The 24048-nt window shown below is 42.9% G+C and overlaps 1 protein-coding gene across 16 annotated transcripts in view; it reads right to left on the bottom strand.

Moving 5' to 3' along the window:
• Nucleotides 1–24048, bottom strand: part of AOPEP (aminopeptidase O (putative)) — a 358110-nt gene that overhangs the window by 84368 nt on the left and 249694 nt on the right. For 12 of the 16 annotated variants that reach the window (XR_001108893.2, XM_012461952.2, XM_064361519.1 and 9 more), the window contains one exon: nt 22274–22334. The exons of 3 other annotated variants lie outside the window; for them this stretch is intronic. Coding sequence is in view for 12 of the 13 variants with exons in the window: in XM_012461952.2 (XP_012317375.2) it covers nt 22274–22334 (61 nt within the window). In the remaining variant the exon portion in view is untranslated. Of the gene's footprint in view, nt 1–15276; nt 15658–22273; nt 22335–24048 lie in introns of those variants that run through there. One more of the 16 variants, XM_064361526.1, reaches the window with a different exon arrangement.

Below are 24048 nucleotides of genomic sequence, written 5' to 3'. Positions count from 1 at the left end.
TTTCCAAAATAACAAATAGGTATTAGGAGCAAAGTTATCAAATATATGTCTTTAAATTTGGTCTATTTTATTTTTTGTTTATTTATTATTATTTTTTGACACAGAGTCTGGTTCTTGTCACTCAGGCTGGCATGCAATGGTGCAATCTCAGCTAACTGCAACCTCTGCCTGCTGTATACAAATGATTCTCTTGCCTCAGCCTCCCAAGTAGCTGGGATTGCAGGCGCCCACTACCACACTCAGCTAATTTTTGTATTTTTAGTAGAGACGGGGTTTCACCGTGTTGGCCAGGCTGGTCTCGAACTCCTGACCTCACGTAATCCACCCACCTCGGCCTCCCAAAGTGCTGGGATTACAGGTATGAGCCACTGTACCCAGCTGTCTATTATTTTTAAATGTAACATCTTTTATGTTATGTATTTTTGGATCCAAAATATATAACATAAAAGATGTTACATAAAAAAATGTTTAGAGGGTTGTTTATTACATTAGATAGTAATTTTCTGTGCGGAGCTTCAGGACAGTCTTCTCCTTGGTAACAGCATCAGAAATAGTTGGACTTGGTCAGCTGGTTTGTTTTTACCTCTTATTTGTATTTGCTCATTTTGTCTCTGTATTAAACACCTAGTGTTTTGTTTGTTTGTTTGTTTGTTTTTGAGGAGGACCTGCCAAATGGACCTCTTAGTGGAAATCCTTATAAAACGTAATTTTCAAAAAAGGAAGTCAGTCTCAAGTTTGGGGTAGTAGATTGCTGAGGCTATGGCGCCACAGTAAATCAGCTAACAGACCTTCTTTCTCTCAGTAACCACAACCTGAGCTCGCTGCTGCTAAAAACATTGACAGAGATGAACTGAGGGAACATTTACAATGCTTCATTTCTTGACCCCCTCTGAGATCTGACAAAGGCTAATGGTGCTATCAGCTCCTTAGAAAAAAATACACCTATAGCACACATGTACACACACACACACACCAATTGTCAGGAGGTTCTCAGATTCTTCTGTACCCAAACTTCTAGTCTGAATACTCTAAAATCCATTCTTGGAATAAGCCAGACCACTTTAAAGCTGGCCCTGGACTTGGTCTTATGGGTACTCCGTGAAAGTCCTGTTATCGCATTAAGTTCTGGTAAGAAGCCATCAACCTTTATTGAGGTGCATTATAAGAAACAGCTCCATAAAATCCATCACAATGTTTACCGGAAGGATGGAGTTAGAGGGCTGTTTATTCCATTAGATAGTAATTTTCTGTGAGGAGCCACAGGACAATCTTCTTCCTGGTATCAGCATCAGGAATAGTGAGACTTTGGCAGTGCATTTGTTTTTACCTCTTAAATTTATTCCTTTCCCCTCTTCTAGAAAGCTTGGAGCTCTGTGACCCTATTTAGGCATAGGAACTTCAGGGTGTGCATATTGTATGCTAATTAAATTCCTGGCCCCATCCTTTTTTTCTACCATTATTTTCATATTGCTTCATTTTTAAAAAAATTTATTTCTATCATGCTATATTTATCTGCTTTGGAAGCTGCCTTCAATCCATTTTGGACAGGGAAGAGGATGAATCAATAAAGTATTCTGGGTTTTATTTTTCTCTTTAATTTCCTTTTTCTCTTTGGATGGGAGAAGGGAGGATCTGGGGAAATCTTATGATGCTAATATTTATCTCCATTAACAACATTTGAAAGTAAAGTATAGAAATAGGCTGAGTGTGGTGGCTCACGCCTGTAATCCCAGCACTTTGGGAGGCTGAGGCAGGTGGATCACGAGGTCAGGAGTTCGAGACCAGCCTGGCCAACAAAGTGAAACCCTGTCTCTACTAAAAAATGCAAAAATTAGCCAGGCATGGTGACGTACACCTGTAATCCCAGCTACTGGGGAGGCTGAGGCAGGAGAATGGCTAGAACCTGGGAGGCAAGAGGTTGCAGTGAGCTGAGATCATGCTTCTGCACTCCAGCCTGGGTGACAGAGTGAGACTCTGTCTCACAAAAAAAAAAAAAGAAGTTAAGGATGTATGACTGTTCTTAACTTGTAACTCCACTTATAAAATTCAAGGAAAAGAACTGTCAAAAAATAAATAAACATAATACTATATAGAAATCATACTATACAAACATAATACTATACAGGACTATTATAAAAAGGCTAACCAATCAAATATTTTATCTCTTGGTATCAAAACCAGAAGAAAGGGGCTGAGATTGTGGAAAGAATAGTATCAGTTGGACATATGGACAGATTATTCACATATTAAATACCTACTGTGAAACGGAACACTAGATTTTGTGAACGCAAAGATGGGTAAGACACTGTCCCTCTCCTCAGGAAATTCCTGTGACAAGGCAGTAATACAGCAGGGTATAAGGAGCACACAGCCAGCTTGCCTAGTAGCTGTGTGGCCCCTCTAAGCCTCCTTCCTCAGAGTTCTCATCAAATGACATGTAATCTGCTTAGAACAGGAAGCAGTTATTTATCAACTTCTAAATGACTAAAATTAAGAAGCAATACAACATTACTAGAAGCTAGGGGGAAATGACTTTAAGACAAAAAAAAGTACTGAAGCACCCCCTACTAGAGCCACAGGACCTTAGACTGGGAAAGAGATTAAGAGTGGCAGTTTCCTACAGAACTGAAGGGTTTACCAAGTGCTTCCACATTCAGACTGTTCTGTTCGTTTCTCACACAGTCCCATCTTAAAGATAGAAAAACTGAGTCTCAAGGGATTTCATATCACTTGGCCCCTAGGTCTCCTGGTTGGAAATGGAATACTCTTTCTACTCCAGCATGAGTACTTAGTAACATGTAGAGTGACTGTCTCACTTTAACATATTTGTTCATTAAATGGGCTTGATCAATCCCACATGAAAACACAGGCTGCAAAATATAATCCCATACCATTAAAGTCTACTGAAAAATACATTCTAAAGAGTGGACATTATTATATTGCCTTCAATGCCTATTTTAACTGGAATTCTTTACAGGCCTTGATATTCATGGACGTTATAACCTTAAAGAGTTTTCAGCTGTGCATGGTGGCTCATGTCTGTAATGCTAGTGCTTTGGGAGGCTGAGGTGGGAGGATCACACAGGAGTTCAAGACCAGCCTGGGTAACATAGTGAGATCCCATCTCTACAAAAAAATGAAAATAAAAAATTAGCTGGGCACAGTAGCGTGTTCTTCTCGTTCCATGTACTCAGGAGGCTCAGGCAGAAGGATTGCTTGTGCCCTGGAGTTTGAGGCTACAGTGAGCTACTGTTGTGCCACTGCATTCTAGCCTGGGAGACAGAGCAAGACCCTATCTCAAAAAACATATATATTGTTTTCACAGGTGAAACATAAAATGATACAGGGGTAGCTTTAGATTAGTGGTTTCTACCCTCATACCCTCGATTGCTTATTAGTCACCAGAAAGTGTTTTACAAATCTCAATGCCCAGCTGACCACTCTAAGAGTGGGACCCAGTCATCAGTCATTTTTAAAGCCCCTCCAGCCCTCAGGATTCCAATGTGCAGGCAGCATTGAGAACCACTGCCTCAGATAATTTTAATGATGCCCCATCTCAAATAGGTTACTATGAAAAACTTCCAGATGCTTGGGAGGCATCTAAATTTCAAAGTCAATGCCACAGATGATAGCTACTCACTATGCTCTATTACAGTAAGTCCCATTTGGCAGATGGCAGACACAATGCTGGGCAGAATGGGATATTGGGCCAAACCAGGAGTCACTTCCTGCAGCTTACGCTGAGGGATAAAATTCTGGGCAAGATCAGCCAAGCACACACACAGAAACAACTAAAAAGAAGTGGAAGATTTCAACATTCTACCCAGAAGGGAGGCAACAATGGGTAGATAACTTTTTTTTTTTTTCCTAAAGCTAATACAATTCTGAGTCCTTAGCAAAAAGTACATACATTCTTATCTTTAGGAACCCAATCTTAGTGCTGACCTGCAGTACTGTAAACATGAAGGTGGTATTTCCAGCTCATCACCTGCAGATGATGTTCTAATTATGCTGATGGCTGCCATCCATTCCCTTGAAATGAACATTTGCATTGGAAGCTTGCTGGCTAGACTTGGGGGATAGTGTGCACCATTGGAAAAGACCCTCTGCTGTGTGCAAAAGGTATTGTTCCATTCAGGAAGCAACCCATGCTGACCTCCTTGAGTCTTCAAGCATTATGCTCTAACCACATGGGTTCCATTGTTTAAAAAACACACACACACACACATACGTTGATGTTATAGGAAAATTATTCTGGCAAAATGCCTTACAAAAGGTAATTAGTTACTATTGAAAAACACAAAAATATTGTATGTTGATATTTCACTAGCTTGAAAAGCAAACAGCTAGTCTAGGCACTTTCCCGTTATTTCCTAACAAAGAGTGGGTGTGGTATCTGGAGGTGTGGGCACATGGAAGTGGGGATACTCCACAGTGCCTTTGAAAGAAGGGATGTGATGGTAGTCTGTGGCCCTGACATGTCTATTTTTAAAAAGCTTGGAACTCAGACTGGGTGGCTGATTATATGGCCTCCAAAAGAAACCCGATGAAGTCACAATTTGCAACAAGAGGCATGGGCCTGATTCATCTGTCCCTCAATGAAGAAATCACACACACACACACACACACACACACACACACACACAGAGGCAAGTAAAATCCACCACATGTGGGGAGTGGAGTGGCTGTCCCAAATATAAATAATATACGAGAGAAAGCTATTTTCCAGAATGTTTGTTCACCCAACATTCAGTTCCATACAAGGAGGTGTTCCAGGAAAACAATGGGAAGGGCCAGAATTAATTGGCTGCTAATCTCTTTACTTTTTGTAGGATGTTTTCTCCAGCAGTGGATTAAATCAGTGTTTAATGCTACACAGGCCCAGCTGTGTCCATATAAGGAAAGCCTAGGCTCAAGTCTCTCTGTGAAAAAGGACCTGTCCTCCCCTCCCTGTGCTCTGCTTCCACCCCCTGCATGTGGAGGTGGAGAGTGGGAGCCGGGGAATGTGAACTTGATCCAGCACTGATCAGCCAAGCAGCAAACTCTCATTGTTCTTTAGATACCAAACATAACTTCTTTCTACTAGGGATAAACCCAGCCATTCTGTACATAACACAGCTTTTGTGCTCACCAGTATGATAGTTGGAAAAGAACCACAAAGAACATTAGAGCTTTATTAGAGACCTCCTAATATGCAGGATTTAAGAACCTACCCAGTTAATTTATATTCATATTTATGTTAGAATCTATTAAATCTATCTTTTGGCAGTTTCCAAATGCTTTTATAATTATGGATTTCAATTTATTATGTAAATAGGATGGCCTGTTTTGCCTTCTATGGGAGCATTTCTTACCATCACTGCCTTGATCTCTGAGGTTCAAGGATACTGGAAATCATGCTAAGGGAGAACCAAATATGCTGTTGCTATATTTACATGTCACCCTGTGATTGTGACTTAACTGTCTCAGTAGAAAGCTGTAGTGTCATGGGAAATCCACAGTTGAGAACTTAGATCTAGGTACCCTCTGTCACTGCCACCGAGAAGCTCTGTGGCCTTGGACGTGTGTGTCACACAACTTCTCTGAGCTATAAAACAGAGATAATGCTGCGGTGAGGATAAAATGAGACAGTGCATACGGCAAGAGGCACAAAATAGATCAGTAAATGCAAATTCCTTCCTCTTTTCCCCTCAGAAATAAAAGCCTATCTGGTATTCTGAACCTAAGTAAATTTTCCAAGGTATCAAAATAACTGAGTTCTGATGTCATAATCAAAAGGCTGACCTGACAAGCACACAAGCTCAATGCCCTTGTAGGGAGCCTGCAAAGACACAGCACATCTGAGCTACTGCAAACAAACGTGTCCCTTCCAATGACAACCAGTGCACGTGAGAAAGCAAGTTCTGTTTCTCGTATGTCTTATTATAAAGGAGATAATTCCATTTCTGGTCCTGTCTCATCCAAAACAGTAAGCTGACTGTTGTTACAAGAATATCACAAAGTGGGCCGGGCATGGTGGCTCACGCCTGTAATCCAAGAACTTTGGAGGCCAAAGTGGGCGGATCACCTGAAGTCGAGAGTTCAAGACCAGCCTGACCAACATGGTGAAACCCTGTCTTTAAAAAAAAAAAAAAAAAATTAAAATTAAAAAAAAAAAAGAATATCACAAAGTGAAATTTGGTATTTCTTTTTTTATTTTTGAGACTGAGTTTCACTCTGTTGCCCAGGCTGGAGTGCACTGGCCTGATCTCGGCTTACTGCAACCTCTGCCTCGTGGGTTCAAACAATTCTCCTGCCTCCACCTCCTGAGTAGCTGGGACTACAGGTGCACGCCACCATGCTGGTCTAATTTTGTATTTTTAGTAGAGAAAGGGTTTCTCTGTGTTGGTCAGGCTGGTCTCGAACTCCTGACCTCAGGTGATCCACTTGCCTCAGCCTCCCAAAGTGCTGGGATTACAGGTGTGAGCCACCGCGCCCGGCTGTCTATTATTTTTAAATGCAACATCCTTTATGTTATATTTTTGGATGATTTTAGAAAAATCCTAAATTCAAAGTGCTGGAATTACAGGTGTGAGCCACTGTGCCCAGCCCAAAATCTGATATTTCTACATTGCTCTCTGAAGATACCACCATGGTCAGGTGCTAGATGCAAAATATCTACAATCCTAATAGGAATGACATGCATTTAAAACCAGGATAATAGTTAAGGATGAACGGTTTTAAGTCAGACAGATTTGGTTTTCAGTTTCTTCATCTATAAAATGGGTATAATAACAATGTCTCTCTTACAGAGTTGTGACTAGGAGAAGTAAATGGCTATTATATATAATGGGCTTAGCATATAGCCTTTTCTCCTCATTCTGGATGTTCTAAATGTAAAATAGGATAGTCTAGTCTACTAGGGGCAGGGAGGTGAGGTGAAGGAGGGACAGGAAGGATTAAGTTAAAAACTACAATTCTATAGAGAGTTAGACAATCTACACATTCTTAGATTTACCCATTTGCAGCTTAATTGACTAGAGGAATTTATGCAAAATCCAGGCAGATGTCTCTCAATTATAAAACCAGTGACAGTGACTAGGAAATACAATTTGAAGAGGAACAACCAGAGAGAATTCTAGAGCAACTGCCTTTGCAATAAACAGAATCCAGAAGCATCTTAAGGAGAAGTGTGTGGAACGTGAAAAGTGGAAGCAGGTGCGGCTGAGGAGAAGGAGGAAGACACCAGAGAAAAACGAGAGGAAGCGCCTGGACAAAAGGCAAGAGACCCTGCCTGACATGGGACACAGCTTCTCCATCCCAGGGAAACAGAACCCACGGGTGGAGGGGTTTATCTCCAGCCAAACCCCATTATCACTTCTTGCCCTGGAGTCTGAGTCCCAAATTCTGACGTATTGTCTTTGGCCTCCCTTCCATGCATTTTCATGCCAATAAAGTTGCTGAAATTAAAGAAGAACTGAATTGTGAAGGCTTCTGGCATAAATAATGTCATATTGTGAAGTCGAGGCTAATAACAACCAGGATGCTGGTAACACCCTTACGGAAAACCATCTGATCTACATGTCCCTCAGTGCGGTTTGAAACTCCCCTCGGCCTACAAAGGAAAATATTTTTAGCATGTAGCACACTTTGTAACAGACATATAAATGCACCAAAATATAGAATTTTAGGAAAGCATCTGGGTTTGATCATTTCAACCTCAAATAGGTTCTACTTTCTCAATATAAGAAATACTGCAACATTTTGCTATAAAATACGCAGCGATCACTGTAGCAATTTCTCATACACATTTCATTACTGGTTCTGACTTTGTTTTTTTAAAGCAGCAAATACTTGAATGATTGAGATAAAAGGCAGCATAAAACATGAAGTGCTCTTTCTAGAGCATTTGGCACCAATGGCTTTCCCTCCTCCAAAAGGCAAGCTGGATTCACTGGACTTTTCCCCTAAGGTTATTTAGGCAACAGACATAAATAAATATTTTATTTGCATGTCTCAAAATGTATCTTAGAAATAATAGTTGTCCCTGTCTAAGGTAAAACTGACTGGCAGTTATTACTGAGCTGGAAAAAATTTTTTCATCTCCTGGTCAAAGAGTTTAGTATCTATGAATAACTCACTTGAACTAGAAGCAAATGTCTATTCTTCAGCAGTCAGCCAACATAAATGCTTTTGTAGATTGATTATTACTCAATTCTCTCAATAATCTCTCAAATAGCAATTTTCCACTGGAAAAGAAAATAAATGAACAAACAGTGTTCCCTGGCAGTGTAAGTTTGTAAAACACCACACAGGACAAAGCATATTTTAAAAACTCTCACAATACCACTCCAAACTCAGAACAACTTTTAAGTCTGAGGGCAATTCCACAGATTCGAAGGACAGAAGGAAAGACACAAGAAAGTAAATCCCAACTTTTCTCTTCTCAGACACGACCAGGGAAACCTGCATTGCAGGCCTCAGCGTGGCACCGGACGCAGCTCAGAAAGCCATTACCCCAGCCAGGTCCCCTTACCCTCAAAGAGGCAGTGAGGGACAGAGAAGGCAACTGGCTCGCCCACTGCTACATGGCTTCAAGGTAGTAAAGCTGATTCCAAAGTTGGTATTTAATGAATTCAATGACGTCTTCATCCACTATAAGACTACCCTTGGTGAACAAAATTCACAATAAAGAACTCTGTGAAAACACGATTTGGCTGGAGAGGATATGGAGAAATAGGAACACTTTTACACTGTTGGTGGGAGTGTAAATTAGTTCAACCACTGTGGAAAACAGTGTGGCGATTCCTCAAGGACCTAGAAATAGAAATTCCATTTGACCTAGCAATCCCATTACTGGGCATATATCCAAAGGATTATAAATCGTTCTACTATAAGGACACATGCACACGAATGTTCATTGCAGCACAGTTTACAATAGCAAAGACCTGGAACCAACCCAAATGCCCATCGATGATAGACTGGACAGGAAAAATGTGGCACATATACACCATGGAATATTATGCAGCCATTAAAAAGGAGGAGTTCGCGTCCTTTGTAGGGACATGGATGAACCTGGAAACCATCATTCTCAGCAAACTGACACAAGAACACAAAACCAAACACCACATGTTCTCACTCATAGGAGGGTGTTGAACAAGGAGAACACACGGACACAGGGAGGGGAGCACTATACACGGGGGTCTGTTGGGGGGGAGGGGGGACAGCGGGGGGGTGGGGAGTTGGGGAGGGATAGCATGGGGAGAAATGCCAGATATGGGTGAGGGGGAGGGAGGCAGCAAATCACACTGCCATGAATGCACCTATGCAACAACTTTGCATGTTTTTCACATGTACCCCAAAACCTAAAATGCAATAAAAAATAAAAATAAATAAAATAAAATAAAATAAAATAAAATAAAAAAAACACGATTTGGATATAACACAACTGATTTTCTTCCTCTACGCAGCCTCCAATTCTGCTGATTATCTTCAAAGTAATGTTGCCTTGCATGTTATGCACCAAACTGTTTGGAGCCGACTTACTCTTTACCAAGCACCAATGAAGAGTGGACAGCCACCATCCAGAGGCGTGTGACAAGAACGCTGGCCTTCTTAAACACACATTTGGATTTGTGCAGTTCGACAATCATTGACAGTTACCCTGACCTGTGATACGCTTGTTGGCTGGCCACCACCTTCGTGATCACTAACATTCTCCTGCTTTGTCTCAGCTCCAGGGAGAAAGACAGGGACTCTGGTTGGAAGTATGCTTTTAAAAGCAAGTAAGAGAATGTGAAGAAACATCCCTTAAATGCATTAAAGGTGCATCAAGATACACTTTTTGTTTAGCCATTTACTTTTTCCTGTTTATTTGTTTGGGTGGCCTGGTATTTATTATCTAATTTAGTTTCCATCTCAAGTGAGGAATGGTTGTATCTTTCCAAAGGAAAAGGCCTAAACTAATCTCTATATACATTCACATTCACTCACAACAAAAAATATACCAACTTTTTGATGCAATGAAGTCCAGTACTTCCTATGCAAAATATTCCATCCAGATACACAGGGCTACCATTTAGAAATACTTAATTTAAGAGGAGCATGTATACTCAGGACACATATTTATGAAAAGCCCTGGAAAATGAGGTCCACATCCTATAGCCATAAAAGAACAGGAACAAACAGCTTCAAGAAAAAGAGTAGTCATTAATGAAAAGTCATCAGTTCTCAGGGCCCTTTGCCATACTCCTTTATTATCTACTCATAGGTCTTCATAGAAACTAAGGCAAAGATGGGACCAAAAATACAAAATGCCTTAGTTTGATGGGCTGAGGACTCAGAATCCTGTATTGAAGCCATAGCTCTGCCACTAACTAGTACAGCAAGCTTGGGCAGATGACTACCCTTCTCCTGGGGCTCAGCTCCCCCGTTGAGAAGATGACGCACTGCACTCTGATATTCATCCGTAGCCTGTGATTCTACAGCAAACCCGAAGTTATGCAATACCAGAAAAAAATTAATATTTAACCATGAAGCAGCAGAGGCCACACTGAAGAAAAACCATGCAGGTATTAAACATACACCTATTTGGTACCATAGGATGGCTTCCACAAAAGAGAAGGAAAAAAACTCTAACTCTAAAAGTAGCCAGGTGATCCTGATGGCTTTCCTGGTCAGCAGGGTGCTCTGGCTGCAGAAGCTGGGACAAGTCACTGTTAGCATTGTGGTGGGCCACAGTGGGAGCAGAGGCCTAAAAAGCCCTGCATGCTGTTTTTCTATCAGCATGTGCCCTGATTCTGTCTGATGTCAAACAGCCAAAGGGTCATGCGTGCGTGTGCAGCCATGTGCACAATCCATTCAACTGCTGCTTCGCAGGGCTTTACCCTCCAGGTGTGGGAAGAGTACAATGCCAATATAAAATAATCTGCTTTTGGCGGGGCCCAGTGGCTCAGGCCTGTAATCCCAGCACCTTGGGAGGCTGAAGCAGGAGGATTGCCTGAGGTCAGGAGGTCAAGATCAACCTGGCCAACATGGTGAAACCCTGTCTCTATTAAAAATACAAAAAATTAGCCTGGCATAGTGGTGCACACCTGTAGGCCCAGCTACTTGGGAGACTAAGGCAGGAGAATTGCTTGAACCCAGGAGGCAGACATTGCAGTGAGCAGAGATTGCACCACTGCACCCCAGTATGGGCGACAGTGAAACTCTGTCTCAAAAATAAATAAATAAATTAATTAATTAATCTGCTTTTGATGAAGAGTAGCAGAGTATGCCTTTAGCCTAGTAAAACAGAAAATGGGAGCAGTTTTTCTTTAAAAGTAGAATCAGATGTTTTTTTCCTATTGACATAAGGTTTACACTCTAGAGCTGCTATCTTTGTCCTAATTCTTTGAGTTTGTATTGCTCCTTCTTTCTAAAAAGGTTTCTCTATGAAATAAAGCAGTACTGCAGTGAAATCCTATTACAGGTCCGCTCATTATGAAGGATGCAGTAGTCCTTCCTTCAGCGACTCTCTGTGGGCCAATACTTAAAAGCATGAAAGACAGGTACTGCCTATATGTCAAAATATGGCCTACCAGATTTTACACCTTGAGGATAGTCATGCTGGCTCCCATGCACAATGGGCCGGCTGACTTGTGACTGAGTGGGGCTTGAGCAGTCTCCTGCCTCCAAGCATACTGTTTTCTTACAGATTTAGCCTCCCAGCGGGATATGGCAAACACAGGACATCAACCTCTACAGGTCCTCACAGGTCTCAAACTCTAGGGTAGAGGCCTGTTGAGCAAAGGTTGGTCTACAGATGCTCCCACAAACCATGAGCTTATGGGCAGGGTCTGTGCCCTCTCAGCTTTATATGCAAATGGCCCAGCACAATATTTGGTTAATTGCTTCAACTAATAAACTAAACCACAAAGCCAAATGTTTGGGTTACTTAGCTGGGTGTTGTGGTTCACGCCTATAATCCCAGCACTTTGGGAGGCCGAGGTGGGTAGATCACAAGGTCAGGAGTTCAAGACAAGCCTGGCCAATATGGTGAAACCCCATTTCTACTAAAAATACAAAAATTAGCTGGGCCTGGTAGCACATGCCTGTAATCCTAGCTACTTGAAAGGCTGAGGCAGGAGAATCACTTGAACCCCGGAGGTGGAGGTTGCAGTGAGCCGAGATCGTGCCACTGCCCTCCAGCCTGGCAACAGAGCAAGACTCTGTCTAACAACAACAACAAAAAAGTTTGGGTTACTCAGGAAGAGTAGAAAAATGAATGATTCTAAGGGTTTAGGTTGTATTAGAAAAGAAACTTCTTGGCCGGGCGCGGTGGCTCACACCTGTAATCCCAGCATTCTGGGAGGCCAAGGCAGGCAAATCATGAGGTCAGGAGATCAAGACCATCTTGGCCAACATGGTGAAACCCTGTCTCTACTAAAAATACAAAAATTAGCTGGGTGTGGTGGTGGGTACCTCTAATCCCAGTTACTCGGGAGGCTGAGGCAGGAGAATGGCTTGAACCTGGGAGGCGGAGTTTGCAGTGAGCCAATATCCCACCACTGCACTCCAGGCTGGGCTGGCAACAGGGTGAGATTCCGTCTCAGAAAAAAAGAAACTTCTTTTAATAGAATATATTTCAGAATATGAGATAATTACAGATCATGTCGACCAGTTCCAGCCCTACCTATGGAGATGCTGACTCAGTAGCAGGTTTGGGCTGTTTCCGGGATCTGCAGTTTTAAGCAGCCTCCTACATAATTCTGATAACCAGGTCTCCCTGAGCGCCTTCAACTCAAGCCTGCAGAGTTAGACTTCCAGCAAGAACCCAGCTTGATCCTATTATTAAAACCCACACGTACATGGGCCACTACCAACTATCTCCATTAGCTGCATATTTTCAAAGCTAGTGGCGTCTGCTTCCTTTCCCTTCTTGTTATGCTTCGATGTTCGAAGGCAGGACAGGGTTAGCCTTCCTACACCTAGCAAATATTAGCTTTCTCTCTACAGTGTCATACCTTGAATGTGTCCATGTGCATCTGAGCCAGTTCAGAATTCTTACACTTTTTAAAGGAAAACTATCTCAAATGCCCTCTTTTTTTTTTTTTTTTTTTTGAGACAGAGTCTTGCTGTCACCAGGCTGGAGTGCAGTGGCACAATCTAGGCTCACTACAACATCTGCCTACCGGATTCAAGCAATTCTTCCATCTCAGCTTCCCGAGTAGCTGGGACCACAGGCATGTGCCACCATGCCCGGCTATTTTTTGTATTTTTAGTAGAGACGGGGTTTCACCATGTTGGTCAGGATGGTCTCGATGTCTTGACCTCATGATCCGCCCGCCTCAGCCTCCCAAAGTGCTGAGATTACAGGAGTGAGCCACCTCAAATGCCCTTTATCCCAAATGAGAAAGCCATCCTCACGTGCCTTCCTCTGTGCTCACTGAAAAGAAATATACGTCTAAACCGAGATCCTGAGGGCTGTGAGCCACTGACTCTTCTGGCTGACTTCCCAATATCCCTCCCCATCGTGAGTAGGATTTGGGTGCATCAGCTGTATCACATTCATCTGTGCTTGTTTCATGTGGCTTCCTACTCATTCCTATGGATGCAGGCGTTCCTCAGCCCACTGCATGTTCTCTTTGGATAGACAGACACCATTGGCTATCTGGAGACTTAATGCTGTTTTTAGAAGCATCCATGTAAATGAATAGCTTCTGGACCTGAAAGTTCAATGTCAGAAACCAAGGAGAAAAAGTCAGTCAAGCTGTTCCACTCACTCCTCTAGACTACTTCTTCCCTGCACAGAGGGGAAAAGCATGGCTTTTTACTCAGGAGCTGTCTTTCCAGACAAGCCTGCTGACCCACCTGACCATGTTTATCTCAACATGCTGCTCAAGTCCTGTCACTCCTTCCACAAGCCGTCAGTGGCTCCTCAATCTGTAGAAACTCTCCAGCATCACATTCAAGTCCCTGTGTAATCTGGCTGGGTTGTGCCCCACTGACCATTCCCCCTCGCAGATCCTGCCCTCTATGTAAAACAAGCAACAATGAAACATGTCCCCAACAAGAAAAACAGAAAGGGAAAAGATTACAACCCTAAGTCATGATCAAAATGCATTCACCCAGTATATTTTAACAGTATTAAAAATGCATTCATCCCTCTATTATTCAGGAGCAGAACAACCTTGGTTAGAGTGTTGCAGGGGCGGGGGCGTAGGAGGGACCTCAGAGTGAGAAGGAGGCTGAATGGGAAGGATTCTTGCCTCACCCTTCCAGCTGAGGACACCACCTTGATTTCACTGGGGCTGGGATCCTACCTGCTGAACCTTCATCATGGTTATGACACTAGTTAATCAGCTTCTCAGCACTGAGATCTGTGCCTGAAGCTGTACAAACAGGTACACTGAGTTTTCCAGCAGCACACCTTGGATATGCCACTATCCCTGTCTGTAAGGGCCTTCCTTCTCCACAATCTCCACCTGCCCATGCTCTACTTGCCTGTTCTTCAAGACTGGCTTCAAATGGCACCTAAACTCTCTCTGCTTCCACAAATGGAAATGGCCTTTCTTCTGAACACTAAGTTTTTCAACAAGTATTGCTTTCTGCCTTAGGTTATTTATGCATCTATTTTTCTTATTGAATTATTAAGCATCTTGAAGGCAAAGCTTGTATTTCTCTTGTCTTTGAATCATCCACAGTCCCTCATCAAGAACAGATGTGTGGGCTCTATTCATGGGAAGAAGGATAGGAAAGGACTGGACTCAGAGGTCTGATTTCAGATCCTGGAAGAAGCAAATATTATCCATCTGGTCTGGATGCTTAACAGTTCTGCTGCAGAAGCCTAAGCTCTGATGCTTACAAAGGAAATCGAGAGAGAGAGGAAACACTTTTAATTCTTGTTATTCACTTGGAGTGTAGTCTTAGACTACTACGAATGAGATTCAAACTTGTTCTGGATATCAGGTTTTGAAAGAGAAATGAAGGAAGAACACAGCTTTTAGCTTTCATTTGAGATACCACAGGAAAATATTTCTTATTTCATTGTGGTGGCTTGTGCTGCAAAGAGGTCAATATATTTGGACAGTGTCAAATCAGATGCCCCAATGATACACAACACCTAGCACAGACCTTCAGCTATTACCACTTTCTGGGGAAATGGACCCTTCCCACATTTATTTCTCATGTCACCAAGATATGATTTTTAATTCTTCTGCACTCACTAGATACTAACATCATTTGGGACCAAAAAAACATACCCAGAGCATATTTATCCATAAGGGAATAAAATACAGCAAGGTTGCATTGAGTAACTTTTATTGGCCATTTTGAAGAAATTCACTAGAATGTGGAACTAGTGAGAGACGTACTGTGAATAAGGCAAATAGAGATGGCTAAATCGTGCCCCACCAAATTCATATGTTCAAGTCCTAATTCCCCAGTATACCTCACAATGCAACTGTATTGGAGTTAGGGCTGTTAGAGAGGAAGTTAAGGTAAAATTAGGTCATATTAGTGGGCCCTAATCCAATATAACTGATGTCCTTATAAAAAGAGCAGGTGAGGACAGACACGTGCAGAGGAAAGACCACATGAGGACATGATCAGAAGGTGGCCATCTGCAAGCTGAGAAGAGAGGCCTCACCAGAAACCAACCCTGCTGGCACCTTGATCTTGGGCTTCCAGCCTCCAGAACTGTGAAAAAAAAAAATATCTCTGTTGTTTAAGGCACCCAGTCTGTGGTACTTAGTTATGACAACCCCAGCAAACTCACATGAGCACAAAACCTTAGATGCCAAAAAATAAAGAAAATTGAGCTAAAAATGAAAAGATTTTTATTAACCCTCTCCCTCTCTCTTGCAACTCTGCTGAGCAGCAGAGCAATTTGAAGAGCCTGTGGAGGGGGCCACATGCTCAGATTAACAGAAGTGACTGTGATGACTCAGAGGCATTTTGGGTGCTGCCCCAAGTGAGGCCGGAGAAACTACTCCACGTGTCTTTAAGGATCCCTGACAAGAAGCTTAGTCACTTAGAAAATGTAAGTTGAACTACTGGACAAAAATGACAGCAAAATTATTAGGAGCCCAAATAGTATACCACATTATGGCAACTGCTATTATAGATATAAAAGAACCAAAGATATCATGGTACATATAATTTGAAAAATATATATTTTCTCTGGAATTTGCAAAATAATCAGTCTCGGTTTTCTTGACTATTAAATGTAGAATTCTCATAGACACCAATGAGATCGAGTATCCTAATGGGCCTTAAAATTATGTTGATATATTGCATAATACGTGCTATAAGAAGCCTACTAGTTATTCTCTGATGAGACCAGCTGAGTTTCTCTGTGCTAAAAACACATCATGACTAATGACAGAAAGCCTCTTGCATACCGTCTTATCAAGTATTCTCATTTTTATGATTGTAGCATTTTCCCTACAAGACTTCAGTTTTCTGTCATCTGCTTGTGCAGCCTCTGGCAACTTGTAGGTGTTTGCTTAGAAAGAAGTGGCATTTTCCCAAGATGACAAAACAACCTTTTGTTCTAAATTCTGGGATTCAGGAGCAAGTCTGGGAACCCAAGTTGCTTTCTGCCTATTTCTGGGACACATTACTTGTCGGCTCATTTCCCATCTTCTCTCTCCTCCTCATTGCCATTGCTGCAGATAATTTTGCTAGGAACTGGCTGCTGAGTACTTCCTCCAAGGAGGAGACTGAGGTACAGAAGACATGTGAGGTTCACCTGAGGCAGTGTACCTGTTGTTCACACCTCAGGAAACAGGTCTACCGGTAGCTGAAACCCAGAGCTGATGCAAGGCTGCTAGTTCATGCCCTCTGAATGTCTACTGTGAACCCATCACTCTCACCCTGTACCTGTGGATTCTCATGATCCGTGCTGTTACAGCAAATTGAAGGGTGTCTATGGATTAACCAGCTCTATCTTTACCCATACATTTGACAAAAATACAGATGATTTCACTCATGTCTATTCTGTACTCAGATTTTAATTCAACTAATAGCTTTAGAACAGCTCTATTCAACAGGAATATATGCAAACCACATGTGTCATTTTAAGTTTTCTAGTTGCTAGATTTAAAAAGTAAGAAGTCTAGCTGGGCGTGGTGGTCACACCTGTTATCCCAGCACTTTAAGAGGCTGAGGTGGGTGGATCATGACATCAGGAGATCGAGACCATCCTGGCCAACATGGTGAAACCCTATCTCTACTAAAAACACAAAAATTAGCTGGGTATGGTGGCGCGTGCTTGTAGTAGTCCCAGCTACTGGGGAGGCTGAGGCAAGAGAATTGCTTGAACCTAGGAAATGGAGGTTGCAGTGAGCTGAGACAGCACCACTGCACTCCAGCCTGGTGACAGAGTGAGACTCCATCTCAAAAAAACAAAAACAAAAAACTAAGAAGTAACAGGTAGAATTAATTTTAATATATTTTATTGGGCGTCTACATTGAGCTGCAATGTATCCAAAATATTATCATTTCAACATGTAACCAGTATTTTTAAAAACATTAATGAAATATTTACCTCCATTTTTGTACTAAGCCTCCTAAATCCGATATGATCTCATAGTCCATCTCAATTTGGGTGCTAAATTTTAATCAGAAACGTTTGGTCTATATTTATATTTCATAATATTCAGAGTTGAAAAAGTAGACTCATTCACATACCCAAGGTATTTCAAACAATAAATTATGGGATTTAAAATTTAAATTTAATTAAGATTAAATTTAAAAATCAGCCCCTCAGGTGCTTTTGATATATTTCAAATGCTTACCAACCACATGTAGCTAGTGCATTGGATGGTGAGCCCCTGCACATCTGCTATTAATATATGCAAAGCCCAAAAGAGATAAGCACAACAGGTACTACAGAATGAGGCTTAGAGACATAACCCTTGTTTCCAGGAGGGAAGGACACAGCATGGGACATAAGCAGAAACAATGTAAGGCAGATTGTGATGCATGCTAAAGACAGGGAAAGGAAAGAATGCCAAGGAGCGAAGGGCATGCACAAAGGCAGGCTGATGGGAAAGCTTGCAAATACCTGTACACTAATAGTCATGACTAGGCCTATCTCCAAAATGATGGAAAATAAAGTTGAAAAGGGCGGCTTTGAGCAGTCTGCTGGTAGCCTCAAATAGCAGGCCAAGGAGTTTATTCTAAATGCATTGTCCGTGAAGGAAAAGTCTCTGGTGAGAAGAATGGGTCTGAGCTGTGTTGTGGGAAGATTTACCTGGCATTGATACGAGTGATGAATCAAAAAGGACCAGTTAGCTATTGCACTAGTCCAAACAAAACATAATTTATAAATGGCAGAGGTGCTAGGAAAGAAAATTAGACATTTGATAAATGTGTACAGAAGGGCCTCAGGACTTGGCAATGTGGGGAAGAAATCAAAGAAAGGGAGGAGTCAGAGTTCTGTAGCAACTGGCCAGGCGCAGTGGCTCATGCCTGTAATCTCAGCATTTTGGGAGGCTGAGGTGGGTGGATCACCAGGTTAGGAGTTCAAGACCAGCCTGGCCATGTGGTAAAACTCTGTCCCTTACTAAAAATACAAAAATTAGCCAGGCATGGTGGTGCATGCCTGTAGTCCCAACTGCTTGGGAGGCTGTGGAAGAAGAATCACTTGAACCCAGAGGCAGAGGTTGGAGTGAGCTGAGATCCCACCACTGCACTTCAGCCTGGGTGGCAGAACGAGACTCTGTCTCAAAAAAAAAAAAAAAGTGTTCTGTAGCAATTAAAACAAGGAGTGTAGAAGAAAGGCTGGATGCAGAAAGTTATTTCTTGTATATTTGCATATAAGTGTTTTAAAAGAAGACTAGAATATATAGTTGTGGGGCCGAGGAAGACCTTTGGACAGACATGAAAAAAAAATCAAAATCTATTTATAGAGCTGTCAAATTAGCGGAATGTGCAACTTTGTGAGAATAATTGTACAGCATACAATTCTAATAGTGGGGGGTAGGCCCCCAGTAAATTTGATGATGGTACTGTTCATCAGGAAGCGGTGTAGTTCTTTGAAAGTATTCCCCTTTCACCGTAGCCTGGAAGGTTGAGGCAGCAATGAGCTGGGATCGGGCCACTGCACTCCAGCCTGGGTGACAGGGGGAGACCCTGTCTCCAAAAAAATATATATATATATATAGTTCTTGAATTATATTAAGGAATGTGGGAAACTACTCTCTGTATATCCTTAAATGAATAATTTAAAGGATTTTTGGAAGATAAGACTCTAATTTTAATACAAAAGAATGTGCGCCTACATGCTGTTCAGCACAGAAACTGTGGGCGGACACAGCGGGCTGCCATCAGGTGCGGTGATCTCTGGAGGTGCGACTGAGGGCAGCAAGGAGATTCACATATTCTATTTTGCTATTGTTTGAATTTGCTATGGAGAGCATGTTATTTTCACTTTTAAAGAGGGAGAGAAAGGAAAGAGCAAAATATGTATTTACATACCCAGAACAATGAGTGAAAAGAGGTACATAAAAAATTGTCTCTGGGTCATTTTTATTTTCTTATTTAGACTTTTTAACATCCTAGAGTAAATGCGTAATTCTTCTACAACCAGAAATAACATCATAAAAAGAAATAATCTATAGTACCAATAGTACAACCAATTTTAAATCTCTTTGCAAGGCCAAAGATTATAGAGTTGGGATATTGTTTAAAGAGGTTTAGATACAATTTCTTTTGCTTCTTCAAGGCTCATGCTCACTTTTATTGCTACTGAAGCTATTTCCACTTTTTAAAAATGATTTCCATTTGCCATAGCCAAAAAGGAAAATTGAGGCCAACCACAAGGCGAGTCTTCCTGAGAGAAGACAAAAAGCCTCTGTAGCCTGTGGAATGAAAACTCCACCAGCAGAACATGACTCTTTTGTCATGAATGACTTCAATTGCTGGTGGAGAGAAATTTTTACAAGAACAAAGAGCATCAGAGCAATTTCAGGGCCCTGGTTGTCATTCCAGGGCAAGAATCCTAGTAACTTTATATTACAATGATGAGGACAAAGAACAAGGTGTCCTATTCACCATGAGCCTCCTGTAACCAGAGGGTCTCAGGCCCTTGTAGAGCCTTTCACTGAAGTGGAAATGAGAAGGAACTCTCAAGGAGTGGGAAACGGGCTCAGAAGCAGGTAAATCAGCAGCAGCCACAGAAATCATGGCCGAAATGGGTAGAAGAGATGAAAAGACGCCATCTGATCACACATCAATGGCAAGGCATACGCTAAATCAGGGTCCTTTCTGTCTGACGCTGTTGTTTTTACTGAACAGTGAAATACACAAGGAAATACCAGTTGGGTCTTAAAGACAATTTATAGCCAGTTGGCCTCATTGCACCTGGCTGTTTTGACAGCAGGTTTCTTCAGTTTATAGCAGAGATCCTTGTCTACACTATAAGCTGTCCCTAATGCAACTAGACTTTTGGAAAAAATGTATAGCTCAGAGGCAAATCTCTCCCTTCCATAGACCCCTCCCCCTTTTAATGAAAACCAAAAGCCTCCTGCTGGCAGCAAAGCCTTCTCCTCTGCAGGGGAAATTAGACAGCCCTTGGCAGTGACAGAGCCAGCCCCAGCACCACAGCCTAAGTGGGGTGCGCCTGCTTCTGGGCACTGGATTAAGGTCTCTTTCTTTCTCTCTGCCTAGGGGCTAACGGCTGCAAACAGCAGCCTTCTTGTTCCAGGCCAGGAAATTTGGGAGCCAGTTACTGGAGCTCCCAGCTTCCAGGTCACACTAAGAATGTCTGGGAGCCTTGTAACACCCTGGCTTAGGATCACAAAGCAAAAGCCTTCAGCAAATGTCCCCCACCACCTACACTCCCATCTAAAACATGACGGGAGTTTTACCAAAGGCTTGGTTATTCACAACTGGCAAACCTTAACTTGTTTTTTCTGGATGTTTGTCCTCAGCAAGCAGTCTGGTTAGGAAGTCACTGTCTCAGAGCCCACGGGTCCTCACTGTCATACACATGAGTGAAAGGCACTGCCCCCAACCATGCGCTGCCTTGTCCTACCCCTGGTTTGTTTTCTTTGTAAGACTCGGGATTTTATTCTTTTTTGCTCCCAGAAAAGACTGGACCAAAAAAATAATTTGTAACAGGTGACACACATTCCTGAACTGAAGGCAAACTGTCTTCTTTTACGAATGAGCTTATGGTGGCTGATGGCTGACATTTCTCTGTGTGGTGAAAATGGACAAAGAAGTGAGTAGGGGGATGAAAAGGTAATGGAGAACAGCCCCTCCTGTCCCTTCATTTCATGGTTCACAGACATTCACTGACATTGAGACCCTCCCAAGGGGAAGCTCATGTAACCAGCCATGAAACAAGAAACCACCAGGCTACAGGGACTGCCTGCCTCACCACGTGGGTCCTCCCCCAGATGCCAAAGCCCATGATCCTGGGTCAGGCCCAGCCTGCAGCCGCTCTGGGGCTGCCCCAGACTGAGAGAGCTCCGGCCTGCAGGGTCCTCTGACCACACAACTGGGATGCCACCTTCAGACTTCCCAGGGCCTAGGCTTGTCAGGGCCAGCATTCGACTTGGCGAAGGGGCCTGGGCCAATGGTCTCTGGGGGTTGCAGGGCTGCAGGAGAGTAGACAGGGAGAGGAGACTCCAGGCGAGGTGATTTCCACAGAGCTAGGGATGGCCAGAAAAAGGTTTCTCCCTTAGAGTTGCCCATGGACTGAAAGGGAGGGAGAGAACAAAAATCTCCAGCTGGGATGAGCCCAGGTCCCTAAGACAGAGAAACAAATGGAAATGGGTCAGTCAGGTGAGAAGGCTGGCCTGAGACAGGAGCCCGATGCAGAACCAGGAGAGGAGGGAGGCGCAGGCATGCCAGGGAAACAAGGGACAGGGACCATGGGGTAGGACAGACGACAGCGGCAGCAAACCAACTCTTGTGTTGGCCGAAGAGCAGAGCTGGAAGCTGGCCGCTCCCCCGGCCACCTGCTCCGGGTGGGGGTGGGGGTGGGGGTGCATGGAACTGCTGCCTTGTGGCTCTGCCCAAAATCTACCTCACATTTTGCAGGGCCTCATTTAGCATGGAGTTCAGGGGCTACCATCACTTCCACCTATGCCATGGTCACTTGAAAGTGGCCAGAGGCACACCCCACAATGACAGGCGGAAATGTGGAGGGAAACCAATGTCATCCTGACTTATGGATACTTGCACTCAATAAGATAATTACTTTTCTACACATATATTAAGAAATCACTGCCATGACTGATGTGCTAAGCAACAAGCATCACTGTTCTCCACGGACTCTACTAAAGTGGTTATTAGTTACCTTTGGTATTCCAGAACTCTCAAGCCAGTCTTGGTAGATGTTTTCAACAGACAACTCAAGCCTTTAGAAATAAAACAGCAAAAAGTAAAGGATTAAAAAGTGACAGAGCACTTATTATACAGACTGGTTCTCTCTAACTGGGCACATCACAGCATCGATATTCCAGACGTGCCTGTGCTTTAAAGAAAGGACAACGCTCCCCTGGCTTAAAGTGCGGAAGGGAGCCCAGTCACATGACTCAGCTTCTCTTCATCAACAGCAACATTGAAATCTAAACACCTGGGCACAGCATCACAGGTGCTTTCAGTGCTTTGAAAGGAACAATATGATTGGGAAAGCCAATTTTGGGAGGATAAGGCATATTCATAGCATACATCAGGCATGGCTGCTTCCTGGAGAGCAGTGAAGCAAAGTGAAATCTGAACATTATACATTTAGTGCGTCAACACAAAATCTGTACTTTATAGGAAAGATGGACTACAACAAGCAAAAACAATACAAATCGCTATCAGACCACAGAGAGGCTCAGGTGCAAGGAATGAGGACTACTTCCAGTGTCCGTTTTTGAGCAGGCCCCATTCTGCTTTATTTGAGGTGTTATGATTGCTTGGTATGTCCTATCTAAAGTCAGCTGAAATTCTTTTTTTTTTTTTTTTTTTTTTTTGAGACAGAGTTTCACTCTTGTTACCCAGGCTGGAGTGCAATGGCGCGATCTCTGCTCACTGCAACCTCAGCCTCCTGGGTTCAGGCAATTCTCCTGCCTCAGCCTCCTGAGTAGCTGGGATTACAGGCACGTGCCACCACGCTCAGCTAATTTTTGTATTTTTAGTAGAGACGGGGTTTCATCATGTTGACCAGGATGGTCTCGATCTCTTGACCTCATAATCCACCCACCTTGGCTTCCCAAGGTGCTGGGATCATAGGCGTGAGCCACCTCGCCCAGCCAAAAGTCAGCTGAAATTCTTTTGCTGTCATGCCCTGCTGACTCGCTACTCCTTTCACTAAGTCTTCAGTATATTTAGGATCACCAGATCTCGGGCTGTGTCCTCCTGTCTTCCTTGGCTAATGCAGCTTAAAGTAGACTCATCCTCTCAACCTCTTCCAGATAACTCTTGCTCATACCCAGGATCTCTGCTTACAGAGAGGCCTCTCTTGACCTCCTCCCAGGCTGAGGCAAGGCCTCCCCAGTGCCCGTAACATCTGTCCCCCTCTCTGTTCTGTGTCTCACAGCATCCACCCCAGCTTGTGACTGAGTACTTGTTCAACTACTCGCCTTAGTTACTGTCTCCTCACTGGACTGAAACCATCTGAGATCTGATCCCTGGTATGAAAAAGGATCCTCATATTTTTTATTTGAATGAATGAATGCACATTTAATTGTAGACTCATTAAAAAGTATTCCTTTAAAAGATAATATTCACTTTTCCAGCAAGATACTTCCAAGTTGTTAAGCTCTGCATCTTTTAAATCTTAATACAGCATACATAAAAGTATGTAACCATATAGACCTGCTCTCTCCCTCCCTTTTGGAATTCTAGAAGTCACGAAAAGATAGTGTTACACACAGGTTAGGAGCCTGAAGGCCAAGTGGCCCCCTCTTCCGATCCTGTGGGTGGTGTTGCAGATGAGGGAATAATGAGGTAGAAAGGGAGGGAGGGGTTGGCCTGGGTAGGGGTGGAGGATAAGGGGACTGACTGATTTTCTCTTCCTTTTCTTCTCCTCACTGGTCACTCATTGATGCACCTAATTCTCCCTCGTCAAGGGCAAAAGGAAAG

This window comes from Aotus nancymaae, unplaced genomic scaffold (assembly GCF_030222135.1).
Source record: "Aotus nancymaae isolate 86718 unplaced genomic scaffold, 86718_ANA_hifiasm-v0.15.2.pri h1tg000041l, whole genome shotgun sequence".
NCBI classification, from domain to species: Eukaryota; Metazoa; Chordata; class Mammalia; order Primates; family Aotidae; genus Aotus; species Aotus nancymaae.
Note: the sequence above shows the minus strand (reverse complement) of the source record. Positions and strands in the feature narration are given on the sequence as shown.